The 23354-nt window shown below is 40.0% G+C and overlaps 1 protein-coding gene across 1 annotated transcript in view; it reads right to left on the bottom strand.

Annotated features, from left to right (window-relative positions):
- Window positions 1-23354, bottom strand: part of ITIH5 (inter-alpha-trypsin inhibitor heavy chain 5) — a 75013-nt gene that overhangs the window by 32018 nt on the left and 19641 nt on the right. Inside the window, exons 3-7 of the mRNA XM_059912114.1 lie at window positions 22402-22565; window positions 21364-21465; window positions 19286-19536; window positions 5212-5381; window positions 1711-1827 (exon numbers count right to left, since the gene is read on the bottom strand). Of these exons, the coding sequence (XP_059768097.1) occupies window positions 1711-1827; window positions 5212-5381; window positions 19286-19536; window positions 21364-21465; window positions 22402-22565 (804 nt within the window). The remainder of the gene's footprint in view (window positions 1-1710; window positions 1828-5211; window positions 5382-19285; window positions 19537-21363; window positions 21466-22401; window positions 22566-23354) is intronic.

Below are 23354 nucleotides of genomic sequence, written 5' to 3'. Positions count from 1 at the left end.
AACTTCAGGGAGAAAAAAATAAGAAGAAATCCACACCTAGAACCATCATTTTAAAACTACAGAGAACTAAAGATGAAGAGGAAAATCTTAAAAACAGTTGACCATAAAAGATTACCTTTAGAGGAACGACAGTTTAAATTATTATTGACTTTTCAACAGCAACAATGGAACCCAGGCGACAATGGAATATACCTTCAATGGGCTGAAAGAAAATCATTGCCAAACTAGAATTGTTATCCCCAGTAATAATATCCTTAAAGAGGGAGAGGGAAAAAAATCATTTCAGACAAGCAAAAACTGAGAAGTCTGTACGAGCAGACCCACCATTAAAAAGACACCAGTGAACGTTCTTCAGGTGCAAAAAAAAAAAGGAATCCCAGATGGAAGGTCAGAGATGCTGAATGAAGAAAAAGTATTAGAAAGGAAGGAGTCGGCAGGCTGACTATACAAGAATGTGATGCAGAAGAACCAGGAAGATCTGGCTTACAGGAGAGGTTATCTTCCCCTTATACAAGTTAGAAATTATATTTGTCTATCCTCCAAAAGAAAAGAGCTAAAACAAATCCTTGTATCACATTTTGGAATATATTTTTCACTATTTGGGGGTGGGGGGAAATGAGACATCATGGAGAAAAGATCAATATATTATACTGGGAATTCCCTGGCAGTCCAGTGGTTAGGATGCCACACTTCCAATGCCAGGGGTCTGGGTTCAATCCCTGGTCGGGGAACTAAGATCCCACAAGCCGCATGGTGAGGCCTATATATACATATAATACTGCATCTTTTTAAAAATATAAATGGTGAAAGTAACTACAGAGTAATAACAGAAAATGTTTGCAATAATTTATCAGCTAAGATCAGGTTCAATTCTATGTGGAGGGGCACCTAGGGGTGGAAACAGGGGGGGACAGAGGGTTCCTAAGAGGTTTCAGATACTATTTTACTCATTAGACCACATATTTATCAATAATTGCTAAAAACAGATAATGAATTAAGAAAGAAACCTAAGAGACCTAATTCTTTGTTGAACGTAGAGATATTCGTTGGTCTGGCAACCAGTACAGAAAAAGTTCTGTTTTCCACTATGTGAGTTGGAAATATATTATAAATGCAAATTTCTGATATTTATGATACAAGAGTAGGATAAGGAATAGCCTTTTCCTACGGTTTGTGAAAAAATGTAAATAGTTGTATTTTGGGGATAATTTAATTTTTCAGCACAGACTACAGGTCCCCTTAATGTCCCCCCATCCCTGGAATTCTAAGATTCATCCTAAATACTGTGAGAATATTAGTCCTGAATTACTGAGATACAAGTCCTTGGTTCTAACCACAGGCCAAGGGGGCTGCCAATGATTTTATTCCATTGTTCTCAAAGGACATCACTACTGAAAGGAATTATTCCATCAACGATGGTGCTGCTGCATGGCCTTCTCGTTGTATTCCCGTCTCACTCACATTATCTACCCTGCCAGTCCCCTTTATTTCAAGGTGTTTCTACAGCCCTCTGCTCTCCTAAAACCCCCAGGCTGAAATGATAATTTATGTCCATGGCTTAACTGAATCAGTTCAGGAAGGTTCCCCACAGGCAGGAACAGCTGAATGGTAAAGCAGACATTTGTCATCAGTTGAATTCTATTCACTGAGAACATCACTGTCCCAGGCAAATGTGAGAGAGGAAAAAATGGGCAGGAAGCACTCACTTACCTGCCGCAGTTTGGTTCCCACCATGGAGGCGCTGCTGTCAAGCACAAACACCACATTCTTGGGTAAAGGAGGAAGGTCTTTGGGGGCAAAGTAGTGCACAAAATAGCCATTTAGAACCTGGTGGAGGGAAAAGAAAGTAAAAATGGTAGTACCCAGATTAGGTAGGAAAACAAACCAAAATGGACAGTTTATGGGATCTCTAATAAAAGTCAAAGGTAGCATGAAACAGAGTCTAGGGCCAGATTCCATACCCAGAGCAAAAGTATCCATGGTCCTGATTCCTCCAACTAATTGCAAATTAATTAATTTGTTTGTTTGTTTATTTATTTTAACATCTTTATTGGAGTATAATTGCTTTACAATGGTGTGTTAGTTTCTGCTTTATAACAAAGTGAATCAGCTATACATATACATATATCCCCATATCTCCTCCCCCTTGCATCTCCCTCCCACCCTCCCTATCTCACCCCTCTAGGTGGTCACAAAGTACCGAGCTGATCTCCCTGTGCTATGCAGCTGCTTCCCACTAGCTATCTATTTTACATTTGGTTGTGTATATATGTCCATGCCACTCTCTCACTTCGTCCCAGCTTACCCTTCCCACTCCCTGTGTCCTCAAGTCCATTCTCTACGTCTGCGTCTTTATTCCTGTCCTGTCCCTAGGTTCTTCAGAACCTTTTTTTTTTTTAGATTCCATATATATGTGTTAGCATATGGTATTTGTTTTTCTCTTTCTGACTTACTTCACTCTGTAGGACAGACTCTAGGTCCATCCACCTCACTACAAATAACTCAATTTTGTTTCTTGTTATGGCTGAGTAATATTCCATCGTATATATGTGCCACATCTTCTTTATCCATTCATCTGTCGATGGACACTTAGGTTGCTTCCATGTCCTGGCTATTGCAAATAGAGCTGCAATGAACATTGTGGTACATGAGTCTTTTTGAATTATCGTTTTCTCAGGGTGTATGCCCAGTAGTGGGATTGCTGGGTCTTATGGTAGTTCTATTTTTAATTTTTTAAGGAACCTCCATACTGTTCTACATAGTGGCTGTATCAATTTACATTCCCACCAACAGTGCAAGAGGGTTCCCTTTTCTCCACACCCTCTCCAGCATTTGTTGTTTGTAGATTTTTTGATGATGGCCATTCTGACTGGTGTGAGGTGATACCTCACTGTAGTTTTGATTTGCATTTCTCTAATGATTAGTGATGTTGAGCATCCTTTCATGTGTTTGTTGGCAATCTGCATATCTTCTTTGGAGGAATGTCTATTTAGGTCTTCTGTCCATTTTTGGATTGGAGTGTTTGTTTTTTTTGATATTGAGCTGCATGAGCTTATAAATTTTGAAGATGAATCCTTTGTCAGTTGCTTCATTTGCAAATATTTTCTCCCATTCTGAGGGTTGTCTTTTCGTCTTGTTTATGGTTTCCTTTGCTGTGCAAAAGATTTTAAGTTTCATTAGGTCCCATTTGTTTATTTTTGTTTTTATTTCCATTTCTCCAGGAGGTGGGTCACAAAGGATCTGCTGTGATTTATGTCGTAGAGTGCTCTGCCTATGTTTTCCTCTAAGAGTTTTATAGTGTCTGGCCTTACATTTAGGTCTTTAATCCATTTTGTTTATTTTTGTGTATGGGGTTAGGGAGTGATCTAACTTCATTCTTTTACATGTAGCTGTCCAGTTTTCCCAGCACCACTTATTAAAGAGGCTGTCTTTTCTCTGTTGTATTTTCTTGCCTCCTTTATCAAAGATAAGGTGACCATACGTGTGTGGGTTTATCTCTGGGCTTTCTATCCTGTTCCATTGATCTATATTTCTGTTTTTGTGCCAGTACCATACTATCTTGATTACTCTGGGTTTGTAGTATAGTCTGAAATCAGGGAGCCTGATTCCTCCAGCTCCATTTTTCTTTCTCAAGATTGCTTTGGCTATTCGGGGTCTTTTGTGTTTCCATACAAATTGTGCCATTTTTGTTCTAGTTCTGTGAAAAATGCCATTGGTAGTTTTATAGGGATTGCACTGAATCTGTAGATTGCTTTGGGTAGTATAGTCATTTTCATAATGTTGATTCTTCCAATCCAAGAACATGGTATATAGCTCTCCATCTGTTGGTATCATCTTTTAATTTGTTTCATCAGTGTCTTATAGTTTTCTGCATACAGGTCTTTTGTTTCCCTAGGTAGGTTTATTCCTAGGTATTTTATTCTTTTTGTTGCAATGGTAAATGGGAGTGTTTCCTTAATTTCTCTTTCAGATTTTTCATCATTAGTGTATAGGAATGCAGGAGATTTCTGTGCATTAATTTTGTATCCTGCTACTTGACCAAATTCATGGATTAGCTCTAGTAGTTTTCTGGTAGCATCTTTAGGATTCTCTATGTATACTATCATGCCATCTGTAAACAGTGACAGCTTTACTTCTTCTTTTCCGATTTGGATTCCTTTTATTTCTTTTTCTTCTCTGATTGCTGTGGCTAGAACTTCCAAAACTATGTTGAATAATAGTGGTGAGAGTGGACAACCTTGTCTTGTTCCTGATCTTAGAGGAAATGGTTTCAGTTTTTCACCATAGAGAACGATGGTGGCTGTGGATTTGTCATATATGGCCTTTATTATGTTGAGGTAAGTTCCCTCTATGCCTACTTTCTGGAGGGTTTTTATCATAAATGGGTATTGAATTTTGCCAAAAGCTTTTTCTGCATCTATTGAGATGATCATATGGTTTTTATCCTTCAGTTGGTTAATATGGTGTATCAGATTGATTGATTTGCATATATTGAAGAATCCTTGAATTCCTGGGATAAACCCCACTTGATCATGGTGTATGATCCTTTTAATGTGCTGTTGGATTCTGTTTGCTAGTATTCTGTTGAGGATTTTTGCATCTATGTTCATCAGTGATATTGGCCTGTAGTTTTCTTTCTTTGTGACATCTTTGACTAATTGCTAGTTTAATCTGTATAAAGATAAAGTCATTCCTTAAAAGTATATCGACTACCCTGACTAAATCAATTTAAATTATCCATCCCTTCTTGACCCTTGTCACTTGAGAATCCTGCTCCCTTCATTATCTGGTTTTTCCTAACCACCTTTCATGTTAAGACATAAAGACCGCTTACATTCTGGATGCACATTAATACATTTTGATATTCCCGCCCTGTCTTTGGAGCAATATAACCTAAGAAAAATCAGCCATGGGCCAGTCTCTCTAAATTAAAATTAAAGACGAACTAAGTTCTAACTTCATCTAAAACACCACAGGGAAAATTAGATTATAGGTTTCATTTGCCTCCAGATTATTGAAGCAGGAAACAGATAACCCCAGCCTCCAGCAAGGGAACACTGCTGGTCTTCTTGGGGACATATTTGGGGTTAAAACAGATTTCCTAAGAATTGGTAGTTCTCTCTCCCTTAGGTAAGTATTGAAATCCCTAGTTCTGGGTGTAACTAAAAGTATCAAGCAACTAACATGAAACAGCAACAACGAACCCATTACCTGGATGTCCCCAATGCTCTGTTCCCTATTAACATCATATCTAATGATGAAATCTCCCAAAATGCCATTCTGGGCAATCTTGGCTTGTTGGACCACAGTAGGTTTAAAAACGACTTTGGCAAAAGTTTCGTTTTGGTTGATAACAGTAGAAGGAGGTGGCCCAGAATCATCTGTAAGCAAGATGTAAAGATAATTAATAACTGAATATATAAATTTTTTCTGAAAAGAAACAAGATCTATTTTGCATGGACACAAAGGGTTAGGCTTTATTTTAGTGCAGGTTTATATTTCATATGAACTCCCAAAACTTTGTACAGATAACATATCACAATGCACCAGGTATGTTAGCATATATTTCACTTCTATGCCTCCTTTTAAATCTTTTCTTATAAGAATTTTTAAAATATGCAAAAGTAGAACAGTAAAATGAACTCCCATGTACCCATCACCTGACTTTAACAATTATCAACCTTTTACCAATCTTTTGCATCTGTTTTTATGTATCCTCTCACAACGGTTTGCTAGAATTTTAAAACAAATCTGAGCCATCATACTTCATCCATGAATACTTCAGTATATATCTCTAACTACAAGAACACTTTTAGTGTAACCACAAAACCACTGGCACAAGTAACAAAATTAATGCTCAGTGCTTTATTATCAACGTATAGTCAGTTTGTATTTAAATTTTCCTGAGTCTCTAGAACCTATCTTGGAACGGTTGCTTTGTTTGAATCAGGATCATAACAAAGTCCCCACATCACATTTGGTTTATGTTTCTTAAATCTCTTTTAATCCACTAGTGTCCCCCCTCTTCCCCTTTTTTCTAATGCTACACATAAGTGTTGTAAAACACTGGTTATTTGTCCTATAGAGTTTCTTACATTCTGTATTTTGTGATTGTTTACTTGTCCTGTCTTTTAACTTGCTCTTCTGCAGCCCTGGTCCCCAACTTTGGATTGAATGTAGCATCTGGGGGAGTAGAAAACATACCAATGACCGGGCCAAGAGCTCATTTAATTGGTCTGGGACACAGCCGAGGCATCAGGATGTTTAAATTCCCCGTGGGAGTCTAATGCTTAGTTAAGGTTGAGAATCACAGCTCAGTCCCCTGTAGTTCCTGTGTTCTGGTGGGTAGAGCTAGAGACAGGCTAGCTCTCAGCTTCAGTGTCATGGACAAGAACACTTCTTGGTGATGCTGAGACATCAGAAAGTACACAATATCTAGTTGTCTACTTTTGGTTGCAGTAAGATTGATGGTGGGTTCTGATCACCCATGATAAAGTTCCTCATCAGTCTTTCCCTTAATAGTTTTGTCAATCACTTATGATGTCTGCCTGTTCACTATTTCATTAGAGTCTCAGAAGGCTGCTTTCTAATTCTATCATTCCTTCCATATGGAATTCTTCAGTAAGGAACACTTTTCCTCCATCAATCATTTGGTCGCCCTAACATACTGTTTGTCCAGAAAACTTATGACTCTTTAAAGAAAATATTTCCCAAAGCTTTCCCCAGCATGAAACTTAGGATATAAATTAGAATTCCAGAAAGAGGATAAATGGATTTTATGTGATTTAAGAAAAATTAGTGATGACAAAGAGCCTCTCGTTTTCCTCCTAACCTTCATTTCCTTTAGTAGGACACACTACAGAGAATTATTTCGTGGACTACCCACCTTTGTAAATCCATACAACACCATGTCTATATACCAAACAACAGAAATCCAAATTTTTGAGATCTGCATGCATCATGAAGAATATGAAAATAAAATGAGGAATTCGTAACATCAGTATGTGGACTTTTTATCCAGATACTGAATCAAAGCCCGGATTAAAACTGCTGCACAGCATCTGATTCTCTTTTTAAATCTATTCAAGTTGATACCATGGAGTAAGCTGACCAGCAATTTTCCATCCCTAATTAGCAAAATAAAAAAGGAAATGAGGCATAATTTGCCCATGGTAATTTGTGTTTAAGAATAAACTTCTTTCTGCTAAGGGCTTATTAGACAAAAGTCAAAGGAAGCTTAGACATTTCCTTCAACAGAACTGACAATTATTTTTTAGAGACCATTTAGGTGTAACCTTAATAGGAACCACCGGGCAGAACAGACTCTTGTATTATTTGTACTTATCAAGGGCAGGGATTTCAGGAGTGACCAGAGAGCTAGCAAACAGAAAGTCTGTTCTTACAGAAAGTCAGTTGTATGCAAGAGAACATACTTCCAACAGATCTGCTCATCTGAAGAAGGAGCTGTGAAAATCTCGAGGGCATGCTGACAAGTGCCAGCCTGTGTTCCCTGGAGTCAATCTTTCATTGTCATTACTGGTAAAGCCCCAAGAGTGAGAGGTATGATAATACATTAGCTAAGAACTCAGGATCACAAATGAGTCAGAAGGACCTGCATTTGATACTGGGTCTGCCTCTCATCATCTCTGAGGCTCTGGGCAGGTTATTGAGCCCTGGTTATCTCATCTATAAAATGGATGAATGGTCTACCAAACACACTATTGAAATGGTTGTGATGTGATGTACCTAGCACCATTCTGATTCATGGTGGGCAGTCACGCTAGCTAACATTATCATCAACCATAAAGGGGTACAAAAAATAGAAGAGCCAGTGAATTCTAAAACAACACAACGTGTCAACCTTGGGATACTTCTTGCAACGAAGAGGAAAGAACTACTGCTATTCGCAACACGGTTGAATCAGAGAGTCATTTTGAGTGAAAACACAAGATACAAAAGAAAGTATTCACTGTGTTTCCATTTACACAAAGCTCAAGAGCAGGCATAACTCACTCATGGCAATTGAAGGAGCCTAGCAGTTCCCTTGGGGGGTGAATACTGACTGGTAAAGAGGATAAGGGGACCTTTTGGGGCGCTGAAAATACTCTACGTCTTGACCTGAAAGTAACTGGTTTGGTATATACATAGGTAAAAATTCATTAAATTGCACACATAAGATGTATACACTTTATTCTGGGCATAGCCCAATTTTTTAAAAAAATTAAACTCACTGAAAGCTGTATAGTCCAATAGATTGAACAAACAATCCCTGGGATGGAACACAGTATTATCTGCCAAATGAACCTCTATTTTAGGGTAAGTCTGTTTGTGTAGGCATTTATATGGGGATTAGGTATATTCACTGTAGTTCCGGCTGGCCGAATGAGGACCAGGGACAGAGTTACGAGGAAGCACTTTCGTGCAGCATCTCTAAGCTCTAAGAAAGATGTCCTGTTGGCAGAAGCAGCTTTCACAACTCATCTCGCTAGCAGTGTTCCAGCAAACCCTGGATGGTTTCATCCCCTGCAGGGGTGGTGCAGACCAGCTCTACCACGTAGTTTCGGACCAGCACCATCAGCATCACCTGGGAACTTGCTAGAAACACAAATTCTTGGGTTCATCCCAGAAACTCTGAGTCAGAAACCCTGGAGGTGGGACCCAGGAATCTGTATTTTCACAATCCTTCCAGGTGATTCTGGTTCCTGCACAAAGACAGTGGTCATGTGCCTTTGATATATGTAACTGGGCGCCACTAGATTCTCTCTAACCTTAAAATTCTACATGAATGAGATTTGACTCTCTTTACACTGTCAGGACATACCTACTATTTCATGTTGCAAGTCTCTCTCATTGAAATGGTCTTTACAATTACCCTGAATTAATACCATTCATGGTTGAATGAAAGTACTGAGGATTAAAAAGTATAATTTCTCTCTTCATAATTCATTTGACTAGGCTCTTTGATATAAGCCATGAGAAAGGATACTGTATTATTATTTTTGTTTCCTACTGACCTCGGATGTTTGCTAGTGCATGATGAAAATTCATGAGATTCCTCTAAATAGGCTTATTTTATGTGCCCAACAAGTGGGGTGATTCCCAGTTGGGTTATTCACCAAGAAGCCCGGTTCCTGAGGTTGACCTCTACCCACTAAGTACAAGACAGTCAATGTGACCCAAGGAATTTTCCACTACCTATCAAAAAAAAAAAAAAGGTCTGCTGGGAAAAATTCCAGAGTAGTATCTCTAGAAAATAAAATCCCCTTTTTATTAAAGAAGGAAAAAATCTTAGTAAAAAATTTATTAGAGAACGAAAAAAATCAATGAGATTAGTATAGGCTGCCCACAGTTACTGACCAAAATCTCAAAGCAGAATAGTACTATTTAGCTTTTCCTGACTGTGAATTGGGGCTCATCCTGGTGACCGCCACAAAATCGTAAGCACAATGAGCTAATTTATTAGCAGGGCCCTCAGCAATCACGGGATGTGTCCTAAACATAATGAAGAGTGCAAGGCAACAGGTTGGGAGCAGACCAAGAGTGAGAATCTGACCTACTTTTCTAATGAGAAACCACATATTTTTTCCTCCTATTGGTTTGCCCTCCTTCGTGCCCACTTGGTCAGGGGTAGCAGTGAACTTCGGTGATTGCTCTGAATTGAAGGAAACTGTGTCTTCTCATGTCATCGCCCTGTTTTAATCCAAGCATCAGTGGTCTTGTGCAAGATGACCTTTGGGGGCACAAGACTGCCTCTAGAGCATCCTTGAGAAGATTCACTGACTGCTCTTTTCCCACCCACCGTTCCCTGCTTCTCAGGTCACCAGTATGCCCACGATGCCCTCTTCCTGTCTAAAGCCCCATATTTTCGAACAAGAAGATACGTGTTATTTTAGAACTCACATAATACCGAAGGAAGTGGGCTCTAGAGTTTGGGAGACTCAAAACGGTAGACTTAATATCTCTGAGCCTCAGTTCGACATCTTTTAAATCCACATCATAGAATCACAGTCAGAATTAAGTGACATCATATATAAAAGCAAGTGAGGATGGTGTCCGGCACATGATAGATGCTCAATACATAATAGCCCCCAGCCTCTCCCCGTTCAGAAGTACCTTCTTATTCTTTTTGTCTAGGATGAAAGGCAACTCATGAGGGAAAAAAAACTCTTTGGTAACACACAGTTTACATTTTCCCATAACAGGTTTCTCTACACCACTAAGAGCTTAGTAAAAACAAATAATCATTATTTGGAGGAAAAAAGGTACATCATAATGAACATTCTTAACAAGGAATTCAAGAATGTTGATACAGAGAACAATCTTTATAAAGAATAATGGAATTAGTAGCTTCCCAAGAGCTCCCTGAAATTATATACAGAATTTGGCATGAAAGTGTACATGTCGGGACTTCCCTGGTGGCGCAGCGGTTAAGACTCCGTGCTCCCAATGCAGGGGGCCCAGGTTCGATCCCTAGTCAGGGAACTAGATCTCACATGCGTGCCACAACTAAGAGTTCGCATGCCACAACTAAGGAGCCCACCTGTCGCAACTAAGACCCGGCACAACCAAATAACTAAATAAAATAAATATTTTTTTTCAAAAAAGAAAGTGTACATGTATTTTTTTTTCTGGAGAGATGTCTGTAGCTTTCACCAGATTCTCCAAGGAGCCCCCATAAGGTTAAGAACCATGCATACAAGTGCCATTAAATATTCCTATTTTTCCCATTGATTCTATCTTGTAATGATAAGGCACGTCATCTATTTTGCATAAAGCATGAAGAGAACAGGGATGTTATTCACAAATAAACATTCCCCTCCTAGACAACCACCTGGGGGAAAAGGAAAGCTGACTGCTATGTACAGTGTCTAAAGGTGAAAAGATTTAGGATCAAAGAACCACAGTCAAGGTCATCAGCTGAAAGCTACACTTCTTTGGGTCAACTGATGGGGGATTTCCTGGCCTCTGTTTCCTGTGGGCCTTGGGTTGGCCAACTGTCGGAGAAAAGCAGCCAACACCTGGTGATTTTACAAAAGGATTTCCAAATAAACACTGTCTACTCATTTCCCCTTGGAAAAGAGGCTAAACTGTCTATACTTGTTTATGTAACCTTTTCACCTGGGCTCCAGTGGGAAGATTTCTTCAATAAAGGGCAAGTCAAAAACATGTGAATAATTGGCCAACTACCCTTCAATGGTCACGATAAAGACAACATTCAAGCAAACTGGCAGAGTATTAAAAGAAAAAGTGATGGGGATGTAATTATGGCATGGCGACTATGGTTAATAATACTGTGTTGCATATTTAAGAGGTGCTAAGGGAGTTGATCTTAAAAGTTCTCATCACAAGGAAAAAAATTCTGTAACCACGTATGGTGAGGGATGTCTGCTAGGTTTATTGTGGTCATCATTTTGCATTATATACAAATAAATCATTTTGTTGTACACCTGAAACTAATATAATGTATGTCAACTGTACCTATATTGGATAGGTCTCAGGGGGAAAAAAAAGTGGTAAAGTTGAGGCAATGAAGACGGAAAAGAATTTAAATACCATCGTAAGTCCCCTATTATATGCAGTTTTCTTACTGGAAGGGGGCTTTCTCCTCTATAGTGATAGTTGGTATTTTAAATCCTTTTGGAAAATAGCATCATATAGATATGACAACATATAGTATAGAATGATAATGCAAATTTACAGCTGAAGGAGTTCAAATTCAACTCCATCACTGTATAGGTAAGCGATGTTTACCCAGATTTCTTAGCAAATTAGCTTACTACTTCACTACTTACTCAAAGCTCTTTCTTTCCCCAAAATGATACATTACTGAGTCTCAGTTTTCCCTGTTTGATTGACTTGCCCAGAGAAACTATGCATGAAAACAAGTACAGCTATCTCATACATTCTAAATGCAGATAACCCCTAAAAACATGAATTACCCCTTCCTGATACCATTTTGTATCCATTGAAGACCTCCAACATTAGCTGCTCTAAGTGCTTGAAACTGGACCAAATGAAGGCCCAGCAAAAGCAGTGCTAGGGCAGCAAAGGAATATAAGACTAAGAGATTTCTGGTAAATTCCTCCTCTACGTTGTCCTCTGGCACTCAGGCAGAACACGGTCCAATCACTGAGAAAACCTGGGTGGCATTTTATAGATGCAACCTTACAGAGGTTGTCCTTATACTACTATTCAAAACTGCCAATTCTTCTTACCCATTAGGATGGTTACTACCAAAAAAACCACAAAAAACAAACAAAAAAAAGAAACAAAAAAAACCCCATCAGAAAATAGCAAATGTTGTCAAGGATGTGGAAAAACTGGAACCCTTGTGCACTGTTGGTGGGAAAATAAAATGGTATAACGCTGTGGAAAATGGTATGGTGGTTCCTCAAAAAATTAAAAGTAGAACCGCCATATGATCCAGAACTGAAAGCAGGATCTCAAAGACCCTACACGCCATGTTCATAGCAATACTATTCACAATAGCCAAGAAGTGGAAGCAACCCAAGTGTCCTTCTGCAGATAAATGGATGAACAAAATGTGGTCTACATGTACAATGGAATACCAGTCAGCCATAAAAAGGAAGGAAACCCTGTTGTGTGCCACAGTACGGAGGAACCCTGAAGACATGATGCTAAGTAAAATAAGCCAGTCACGAAAAGACAAATACTGTATGAGTCTACTTATACGAGGTCCCTAGAGTTGTTAAACTCATAGAGACAGAAAGTAGAATGGTGGTTGCCAAGGTCTGGGGCAGTGGGAGAAGGGAGAGTTGTTAAATGGATATAGAGGTGCAGTTTGGGAAGATGAAGACATTCTGGAAATTTTGAATAAACTCAACACTACTGAACTGTACACTTCAGAACGACTATGATGGTCAATTTAATGTTATATGCTTTTTACCACAATTTAAAACTTTTGTTAATTTTTAAATGAACTTATTTACAAAACAGAAATAGACTCACAGACATAGAAAACAAACTCATGGTTACCAAAGGGGAAAGGCTGGGAGGGATAAATTAGGAGCAGGATGTTCACCAGTACCAAGTGAAAGAGAGAAAGCTACCCTCCCTGGTGTCTCTGAGCCATCCTGCTCAGAGCCAGCGCCGACCCAACTATAGCCAATGTCCAAACAGACAAGTAACATGGGTCCTCCTATCAGCATTAAAAACAAAACAAAAAAAACAAATCCAACTATGGAGCCAAATGATTCATACCTCAATAATTTCTGCACTGAACAATGCTGGAAACCCTCACATAACAACCAGATTGCTTCCTGGCAAATGTACAGAGGCCGAGAGGGGCCATGCCCTTCCAGCTGCAGACTGGAGACTGGATCCAGGGGAAAGACACACAGCAGTGGGGAACCGGAGCTGGGGGTGAACCATTAGTCACAATGCAGCCTTTAATAGGGCAGAGCACCAGATTTAGCAAATAAAAAGACAGGACGTCCGGTTACATTTGAATTTCAGATAAACCACGAATGATTTTTTTAGGATAATTATGTCTCAGATACTGCACAGGATATACTGTTTATCTGAAATTCAACTGTAACGGAGCATCCTGTCTTTTATCCGGCAATTCTAGAAAAGGGAGGGACCTAGATTCTTGTAACCAGTCTTCTGGAACCAAATTCTGTCTCCTAATCCCTCCTTCACAACAGAATAAGAGCTACACCCAAGAGCTGACAAAATTGACCAACTTAAACCAGGAACGTATTGAAAATCCAATAGCATCTTCATTGCCGACAGTTATTTATTCCTAAATTCTTTTAACAAATATTTATTGAGCACCCATTCTATGCCAGGCACCACACTACGTGCCTTGATTACAATCCTGAGAGCCTTCACAGCAAAAGGCAGAGTCATGAGGTTAACAGACCAAGCAAAGAAAAAGAGAAATAAGATTTGTAAACAGATTCAACCCACCCCTCATTGGGCATCTACGGATATGCAGGACACAGGCTAGTCTGCAGTCAAAAGTGACTTGATCCTGCAGAATGTGTGGCTGGTTTTTAGTTTATCCTCAAAGACCCCTGCAGTGTCAACAACCTCATCTGTCAACATAAAAGGTAATGAAAGTGTATTTTGAGTGTTTCTCTTCTTCCTAATGAAGCTTCCTTGGTTCTCCAGATTATCTTATGGGAAGCTTACCAGGAGTGATACAATTAAAAAGCAAGCTGTAAGCTGAGTTCCTGAGCAGGTAAAGGATGCAGACATAACTCCTGGAGAGCACAGCAAACATGGCTTCCAGAGCACCTGGGGGAAGTGGGATTCTAACAACCTAAAATGTAATTTTTTTCCAAAAAAAAAAAAATATACAAATGAACTCATATACTAAACAGAAACAGACCCCCAGACATGGAAAACAAACTTATGGTTACCAAAGGAGAAAGGTGGGGTAGGGAGAGGGATAAATTAGGAGGTTGGGATTAACATATACACACTACTATACATAAAGTAGACAATCAACAAGGACCTACTGTATAGCACAGGGAACTCTACTCAATATTTTGTAATAACCTATAAGGGAAAAGCATGAAAATATATATGTATGTATAACTAAGTCCCTCTGCTGTACACCTGAAACTAACACAATATTGTAAATTAACTATATTTCATTTTTTTTAAAAAATGGTTAAAAAATACATAAAATTAATTCATCTTTTTTTAAAAAAGCTGCTTCTGTAGGTCAAGATCCTGACATAGTTAACGTCCCCAAATTCTTCTGGAAAGTCCAAAGTAAAAGTTCCTAACTTTTACCAACCATCAGAATCACCTGGGGTGCTTTTAAAAATGCAGCTGTCTGCAAATAGAGACAGAAGGTAGATTGGTGGTTGCCTGGGGCTGAGGTGGGAACAGGGAGTGACTGCAAGTAGGCACAAATGCCTTTTCGGGGTGATAGGAATGTTCTAAACTTGGATTGTGCTGACGGCTGCGTAACTCTGCAAATGTACTAAAAACCACTGAATTGTAGACTTAAAATGAGAAAATTTTATGCTATGCAAACTAAGCTTCAACAAAAACTGCTTTTTCAAAAAGCAAAGAATATAAACGATAAACAATGAAAGTCATAGAACCATTATCTGTTTAGAGGTAGAAAAAATTTTCAACATTGTTCTTTAGCTTTACCAATAAATAAGCATGTTAAAAAGCGCTCATAAAAAATTTCAGTTTCTCATAGAAATTCAAATAATATCAAACCCCAAAAATACAGCTACCCAGGCCTCACCCGGATAAATTCTAATTCATGTGTTTGAGGTAGGACTCAGTCATCTGGATTTTTTTTTTAACCTCTCCGGGGACTGTAGGGTATAGCCAGGTTTGAGCATCACTGATGTAAAGCAAAAGGGGATAAAAGAGGCAAGGTGCCTTATTTCTTATTTTGTTTATCTCATTTTATTTTACTCCTAGCCATCAGGGGTCTGATCATAAATGAAAGTTTTATGCCCCCCTCCAGTTTTTTAAATCATGGAAAGGGCAGTAATTTTGGTGCCATAGGGCCATAAGAAGTTTGAGATTTTAACCTAGAGAGTGAAATAACCAGCTTTAAACCAATCACATAGATGGAATATCTATCCTGGTATATGACTTGAGAAGATCACACATCCAGGGATGTTCCAGGAAAGTCTTAATTTCAAATACTCTGTTCCATTGAGCCCACAAATCATAAAAATATTTTAGAGGAGAGTTACTGGAGGAAAAGGGAGCAGGGTGATGGATGAGAGAGGGAGTCTGGTCTTGTACCGAATACCAATTTGTATCCTTTTAGAGTTTGAACCACGCACGTGAGTTAACTATTTTAATAATCCAGAAAGTATAATGCTTTGGTTTCCAAAGTACATCTCACCGAATTGGCTTTCACATTGAGAAAAAGCCCATTCATTTACGATTCAATAGCCGTGGGTCCAATCCCCATACATGGGACAAGTAAACTGAGGCAAAGGTAGGTTCCACTGCTTTTAGCCTTTCTCTTTCTTTTTACGTAACTAGGGAGAGACTCGGAATTGGAACTCACACCCTCAGTATTTTACAAAAGCTCCCAGAGAGGGTTGTTCTAGAGGCTGAAGGAGATAATCTTGTGTGCAAGGGCCGAGTCTAGCAGCTATAGCACATAGTCATCTTTATCTAGAATTGCTTCCGTAAAGATGTCAATGGGGTTTCCCTGGTGGCGCAGTGGTTGAGAATCCGCCTGCCGATGCAGGGGACACGGTTTCGTGCCCCGGTCCGGGAAGATCCCACATGCCGCAGAGCAACTAGGCCCGTGAGCCACAATTACTGAGCCTGCGCATCGGAGCCTGTGCTCCGCAACAAGAGAGGCCGCGATAGTGAGAGGCCCGTGCACTGCGACGAAGAGTGGCCCCCGCTCGCCGCAACTAGAGAAAGCACTCACACAGAAACAAAGACCCAACACAGCCAAATATAAATAAATAAATTAATTAATTAATTAACAAACATACTATTAAAAAAAAAAAAGTCAATGGGTCCAGCGGTCAGAGATTTGCTTAGAGAACATCCAGAGGTCTGACCTCTTAAGGACAGCCAGATCTATCAGAGGCATGTGCTGGCTCCGGCCCACATTCACACTATCACCGTCCACGTCCTGGTCTAAGTGCTACTCTAGCTGCATCTCTATCCTGGATGCTTTCTGGAAACACGCAATAGCGTCCAGACAAAATCACAACATCCTATGCCTCTGGCTCCTGGGGCTGCCATTTTGCAGGAAGAGGAACAGCTGAGCTCTGGATGGGAATGAGGAGCAAAAAGGGCCCCGGTCCACTGCACCTGGCTTGGGTAATGGCCTGTGAGACCTCTCGCTCTGGAAGGCAAAATATCTACTCTGGTGCAAAGAGCCAGGAAAACAATTTTCTTAAAAATAAACAGATTCCCAAGAGATCAATGGTCTGGAAAAATTCCTCTGAGATTCCCACAGGCCCTGCAGAGAAGCAGTAAGCAACTTTACAACTAACCAACAGGATTCAGACCTGTCCCCTCCAAGCATAACCCACACACCACAACGCAGACACCTCTGAAGAGTCACGGTGGTTCTGAACCTGGCAAGACACACGTCCATTTCATTCCTGCAACAGGACGACCATACTTCCCACGTGGGAAAATTTCCCACTGAATTGTGATTAGGGAGAAATGAAATTTTAAAATGTTCTTTGTTATTAGATTAGGTGTGTATTTTTCTTTTTCCTTTCTTTTTCTTTTTTTCCTTCCTTTTCTTCTCTACTTTGCAGACACCTAATTAGCTATCTACTCTTTAAAAGGCATCGTGTTTAATACTGTAAGGAGACAAAGGTTAATCAGACAAAGACCTGCTTCAAAATCACTTATGATCTAATAGGGGAGATAAGATTTGCAGAGAAAAAAAAGTAAATAGAAGGGGATAATAATAATTATGATGCTTAAGCTCTTACTCGGCACCACATGTACACAAATGCTTCCCAATGACCCTAAGAGACAGTTACTGTCCCTGTTTACAGATGTGTAAGCTGAGTCTCACATGGCCCAGGTCAGCTTTTTTCAAGGACATAGTTCATAACTGATTGAAAATCCACTAACCATATACACAGTGACCTAGATGACCTAAGAATGGTGTCATGTATCTCATGCCATTTCTGAATGTCAGGTCCCTTGATGATATCTGTAACTTTTTGATGAGATCTGGATGGACTGCCAGCCCACTGTCTGGAGTCAACTTATAACAGACCTGAATCCACACTCCAGTCTTTGAGGGTGAACGACTTCTCACGTCCAGAGTCACTCACTGAACTGCGTGCTGGGGGCAGAATGCATATGTTCCATACTGTTTACTCTCCCACATACCAGCTCTGGCTCTTGACTGCTTTTGCATCATGTAAGATAACGACATTCTGTTATTCCTCGTGTCCAGTTACTTCTCTCCTCTCCTTCCAACCTCATCCCTAAATATTCTTGTACAAGAAGCCTTCTTGGGAGACTCTGGACCCTCCTTGCAGTCACAGGGGTTGAATTCAGATTCTGCGCATTCCACGATCACTTAGCACTCAGCACTTCCCTGACCTCAGTGTCACAGATATCTGAAATCTTGTCATTCTAACCCCGGTGAATTTTGGGGCACGTCTATCTTATAACCAATTTGACATAAAGCCTTACTGATATATTTAGGATAAGGTACAATGCAAGTGAATATTTAATATAAACTATTAGTGGAAATTAATATAGTGGTTAAAATTAGATTAGATTGATTTTTTCATTATCATTTCAACAGAGTGCTATTTAAAAAATTAAAATTTGAGAAAAAAGCAAATTGAGCAATCTTACTAATGAAGAAAAATGTCTGCGTCTTAAGTCAAACTGGCAGTACATATTTTTCATTATTTAAATTTAGAAAGATATAGCACATTATTTAGTTGTTTACGTTAATGTCAAAAGTTTGTTTTAAAAACAGAGTATTGAAAAATAAAACAAAATAATAAAGAAAAGTATTAGAAAATGACCACATACTCCCTTACCCCTAGTATAAAATGATTATTTTATATAACTTCCTGGTCTTTTGTCAGCTTCACAGTTAACATATTTAACATTAAAGTGTATGTACAACTGTGTCTCTTTTTTCTCTATCACGTGCTGAATTGTTTTGGTAACCCTATTTTACTAATCACGTCTGTGTGGTTGAATACTTAGGATGAAGGAATGTTTTTGCTACTACAAATATTATCAAACGGGTTTGTACACGTAACAGTACCTATATTTTAGACGACTCACCAAGGTTAGATTCCCAGAAGTGATACGACAGTGTCAAATGATTTGAACATTTAAATCTCCTGATAGGGCTTCCCTGGTGGCGCAGTGGTTGAGAGTCTGCCTGCCAATGCAGGGGACACGGGTTCGAGCCCTGGTCTGGGAAGATCCCACATGCCGCGGAGCAACTGGGCCCGTGAGCCACAACTACTGAGCCTGAGCGTCTGGAGCCTGTGCTCCGCAACAAGAGAGGCCGCGATAGTGAGAGGCCCGCGCACCGCGATGAAGAGTGGCCCCCGCTCGCCGCAACTGGAGAAAGCCCTCGCACAGAAACGAAGACCCAACACAGCCAAAAAAAAAAAAAAAAAAAATCTCCTGATAGAGTTTGGCTTAAAAAAAAAAATGTACAGGGCACTGTCTTTGTTTTGCTGCTGTCCTTCAGATTCTCCCTCCTCTTGGGGCCCGTGCTGCAGGGGTGCCATCTGGTTTAATGCCAGTGCCCAGCTTGGAGTCAGCACAGGACACCTGAGTGCATCCGGCCAGCACCACTCACCTTGCCCCCGCCCGCTGCCCTGGCGACGGCTGTTCTGGAGCCCCAGCACCTCCAGCGCTGCGATGCCCGAACTCTCCAGAACGGTCACCTCCACCGTCAGCCGCCCCGCCAGCTGCTGGGGCCGTACGCTGACCACGTGCTCGTACTTCCCCAGCCGCCGCTGCAGGAGCTCCTCGTAACTCAGGAGGAAGGCAGCCTTGTCCTTGCTGGGAAGCACCACGGAGGCTCTGAAGGTCTCCGTCCCCTTCTCCCTGGAAGGAAGAGAAAAGGGAACAGGGGATCGGAGAAAGCCATGTTCCCTCGAGTCCCCCAGGGCCCCGGCCAAACTCTCTCAGCGAGAGGCCTTAGCGTGGACCACAATGTTTCCCCATCATCAAGCCACCAGCCACTGCAGCTGCCCCCATGATGCATCCTGAGGGGATTCAGGACGGAGAAAACCAGGAGATTGGCCCTAGATAGTTAAGATACGTATCTAAGGAATAATTTCAATGAGCCCAGACTCTTGCATCTTCCTATACACAGAAGCACTGAATTCATCAACTCGAGATGTCTGTTGTTTTTCAGTGTGTGTGATTAGCAGTAATCTTTTGACGTGTGACTACCTTTTTTTTTTCAGCAAAAACTCCTCTATATCCTGGCATCTGTTTGGAACAGTCCCTCAGAGCTGAGAAGCTGTCTCCCAGGCTATAGTCTTCAGTAATGCCTCCAATAAAACGTAATTCTTGATTTTTAGGTCGTGCATATTTTTTCAGTTGACATTAGAAAGAAAAACTAGAATTTAGTTTTGGGAGGAGTAGCAAAGGCCTGCACTAGGGGAAGGTCACACAGGTTCAAGGAATTCTGAAGAGCAGAGAATTCAAAGACTACTGAACTCTCCGACCTCTCCTTGTGTCAGACCCGAGGGAGCAAAGGGGAGGGGGATTGACACAGGTGACCTCCAGGAAAAACAGATTCCTGCTGTGATCCAACTAAATGGAACTGTGGCTTGCCTGATTCTGAACAATTTATGAAGTGTAAGAAAAGATAATCCTCATAAAGCCCACACCTTTTCCTCTAGATACTAAGATCGTTTTTCTTCAAAGGGAACAGATGACTTTTTTTCAAATGGGCTGGTAGAGAGGGAAATTGATTCTCAGTATACTAGGTGGTTCTCTAGTTAATGTTATTTACGGAGTCATTAAAAGTGAATTGATTTATTGGTTTTCAGTGTTTAGATTCAGTTTACAGACAAAGAATACAAATACCATCACAGATCAGAATTTTAACGGTGATAACTCTGATGATGCAAAAGTAAATGATTAAGTAGGAAAAGATGAGTGCTGGAAACGGAAATGAAAAGGTAGGATGACATGAAGGAGTCAGAATATCATCATTGAAGATAATAGGGCTCGTCTAAGATGGTATAACTCTGCTTAAATTAACTGAAGAAGAAAAAGACAATAATACAAAAAACTGGAATGCAGAGAGAAAGTGGGAGTATTGTAAATATGCTAAATCCTCTTTCTTCACAGCACAGAATCAACAGATAATATCTGATTTTTATCATGAAATTTTTAAAAAGCGAAACTATCATAATATTTAGAGTGAGGGAGGTAACTACCAGAAAACTACAGAAATATCAGAAGTGGATGTTTCTAGAAAGTGAGAACTGGGGAATGGGAGTGATAAAACATTCCTTTTCATCATAAACCCTTAGCTACTATATTGTTAACCAGGTATATATATGTATTTTTTTAAAAAGATTTTTTTTTTTGACGTGGACCATTTTCAAAGTCTTTATTGAATTTGTTACAATATTGCTTCTGTTTTATGCTTTGGTGTTTTGGCCCCGAGGCATGTGGGATCTTAGCTCCCTGACCAGGGATCGAACCCGCATCCCCTGCACTGGAAGGTGAAGTCTCAACAGCTGGACCGCCAGGGAAGTCCCTAACCAGGTATATTTAATTATTTATTATGATGATAAAAAATAAAAAGATAAATCTTTGAAGAAAAGGGTGAGAACAAGATGGGTAGGCAGGGTAGAAAATTTGACACTTGGCTGAAGTGGACTTTTAATTCCTTAATTCAATGGTACTTACCCACTGTCTTCTGTGGTTTTATTCCTTTTCTCTTTTACCTTATCACCATTTTTCTTTTCCTTCTCTGTAATTTCTCCCTGATACACCTTGTCTCCAATAAGCCTGAAACACAAGACAGCTGCGTTACCAGCTTGCCATCCAAGACAAACTCAAACATGGATCTCATAACAATGACAACCCTGGAAAATATTTTTATTTGCCTCTTGGGTGTGCAGAAAGAATGCATTCCAGCCCAGGGCACTCCCCTTGCATCACTCATCTCGTTACAGGGCAGTTTTCAACAGGTCCAAATGGGAAGATCCAAGCCACGGGGCCTCTGATTCTCCAGGAGGAAATCAGAAGACCTGCTCAAACTTCCAAGAAGATTCACCAACTTGAACCTTGCCCAGACCTAAAATTAAACCCATACACCTATTTTGCATCTCTTTACCTCTTAGTTCAGGAGAAAAGAAGAAAGATATTCTATCTAGTACATCAAAGGTTTCATGGTGTCTCGTCCTTCAGATCTCAACTTCAACACTGACTCCTCTGAGCCACCTCCCCAACTAAACAAGCCCCCTCAATCCTACTCGCCATCTTTACAGCATTCGCTACTGTCTGAAGTTATCTCATTTATTCATCTGTTTGCTTATTTATTGTTTCTCCCCAGTGGAGTTTCTGGAGCAGAGCAACATTGTCTTTTTCACAGAAGTAGACCAATCACCTTGAAGCACGCCTGGCCCAGTGTGGGTACCCATTTGTTGGAGGGAAAGAAAGAGGAAATGAAGGTGGGGGGAGGAAAGGAAGGAGGAAAGAAGAGAGTAATGGGATAAAAGAAGAGGTAATAAAAAGGAGGAAGGGGGAGAGGGAGAGATAGAAGGAAGAAGGGAGAGGAAGTGGGGGGAGGGAATCAACCTTCTTTCCCACGAACTGTCCGCTGGACTGAGAATTTATAAATTCTCACGGCCAAAGACTGTGTCCTCACAGCATCTCAGGCTCCCCCTGACCCTCCCGCATAGAAATCTTCAACCCAGGGTCTCTGACCAGGGTGTCACCTACATAGTGAAGTTAGTGATGAAAGCTGCGGCTGGAATCTGCATCTGAAACGTGATTTCCTGGTCCTCAGATCCTCTGTTCAGCATCCTGCAGGCAACCGTAGTGAAGGCATAACGGGAAATGATGGTGGACTTCACTGAGAATTCTGTCATCAAGGGTTTGGTTTTCTGTTGGAATCAAAACACACAGTATACTGTGCACCTGGAACTCTCACAACATTGTAAATCGACCATACTTCAATAAAAATTTAAAAAAACAGTATTTTCAATGGCGCATGAAAGCATGATTCAACCATTTGGGGGTAGGTGTGGTGTTTTTTTTTTTTCCGTAAGAGAAATCATCTTCAATTTGGGAGCCCTTGACTTGTGATTGTTTTCTTCTTTCTTTGTCTTGTCCTGATTTTCCGGATTTTCCCCTCAATTGTAAAACAGTCATGGTTGAACAACCAGTACATGACAGAGAAACAAATTATTTAGCCCAGCTTTAAGAAATGAACACAGTAGGGAGGGATAAATTAGGAGGCTGGGATTAACATATACACACTACTATATATAAAATAGATAATCAACAAGAACCTACTGTATATATAGCACAGGGAACTCTACTCAATACTCTGTTATAATCTATATGGGAAAAGAATCTGAAAAAGAATAGATATATGTATATGTATAACTGAATCACTTTGCTGTACACCTGAAACTAACACAACATTGTAAATCAACTACACTTCAATATAAAATTTTTTTTAAAACTGTAAAGAAAAAAAAAAAAAGAAATGGACACAGTTAAGATTTCCAATTTAACAGAGAATATACTCTACTTAAAGAATTTAATAAAATATTGGAATTTTAGAAGTATGTGAAGTATATAACACTTTTCTGTTATGTTTAGATCACATTTCTAGACTCACTGAATTGACCACAACATCAGATTACACCTAAAGAAATTCTCATATT

This window comes from Balaenoptera ricei, chromosome 2, assembly GCF_028023285.1.
Source record: "Balaenoptera ricei isolate mBalRic1 chromosome 2, mBalRic1.hap2, whole genome shotgun sequence".
In the NCBI taxonomy this organism is placed as follows: domain Eukaryota; kingdom Metazoa; phylum Chordata; class Mammalia; order Artiodactyla; family Balaenopteridae; genus Balaenoptera; species Balaenoptera ricei.
Note: the sequence above shows the minus strand (reverse complement) of the source record. Positions and strands in the feature narration are given on the sequence as shown.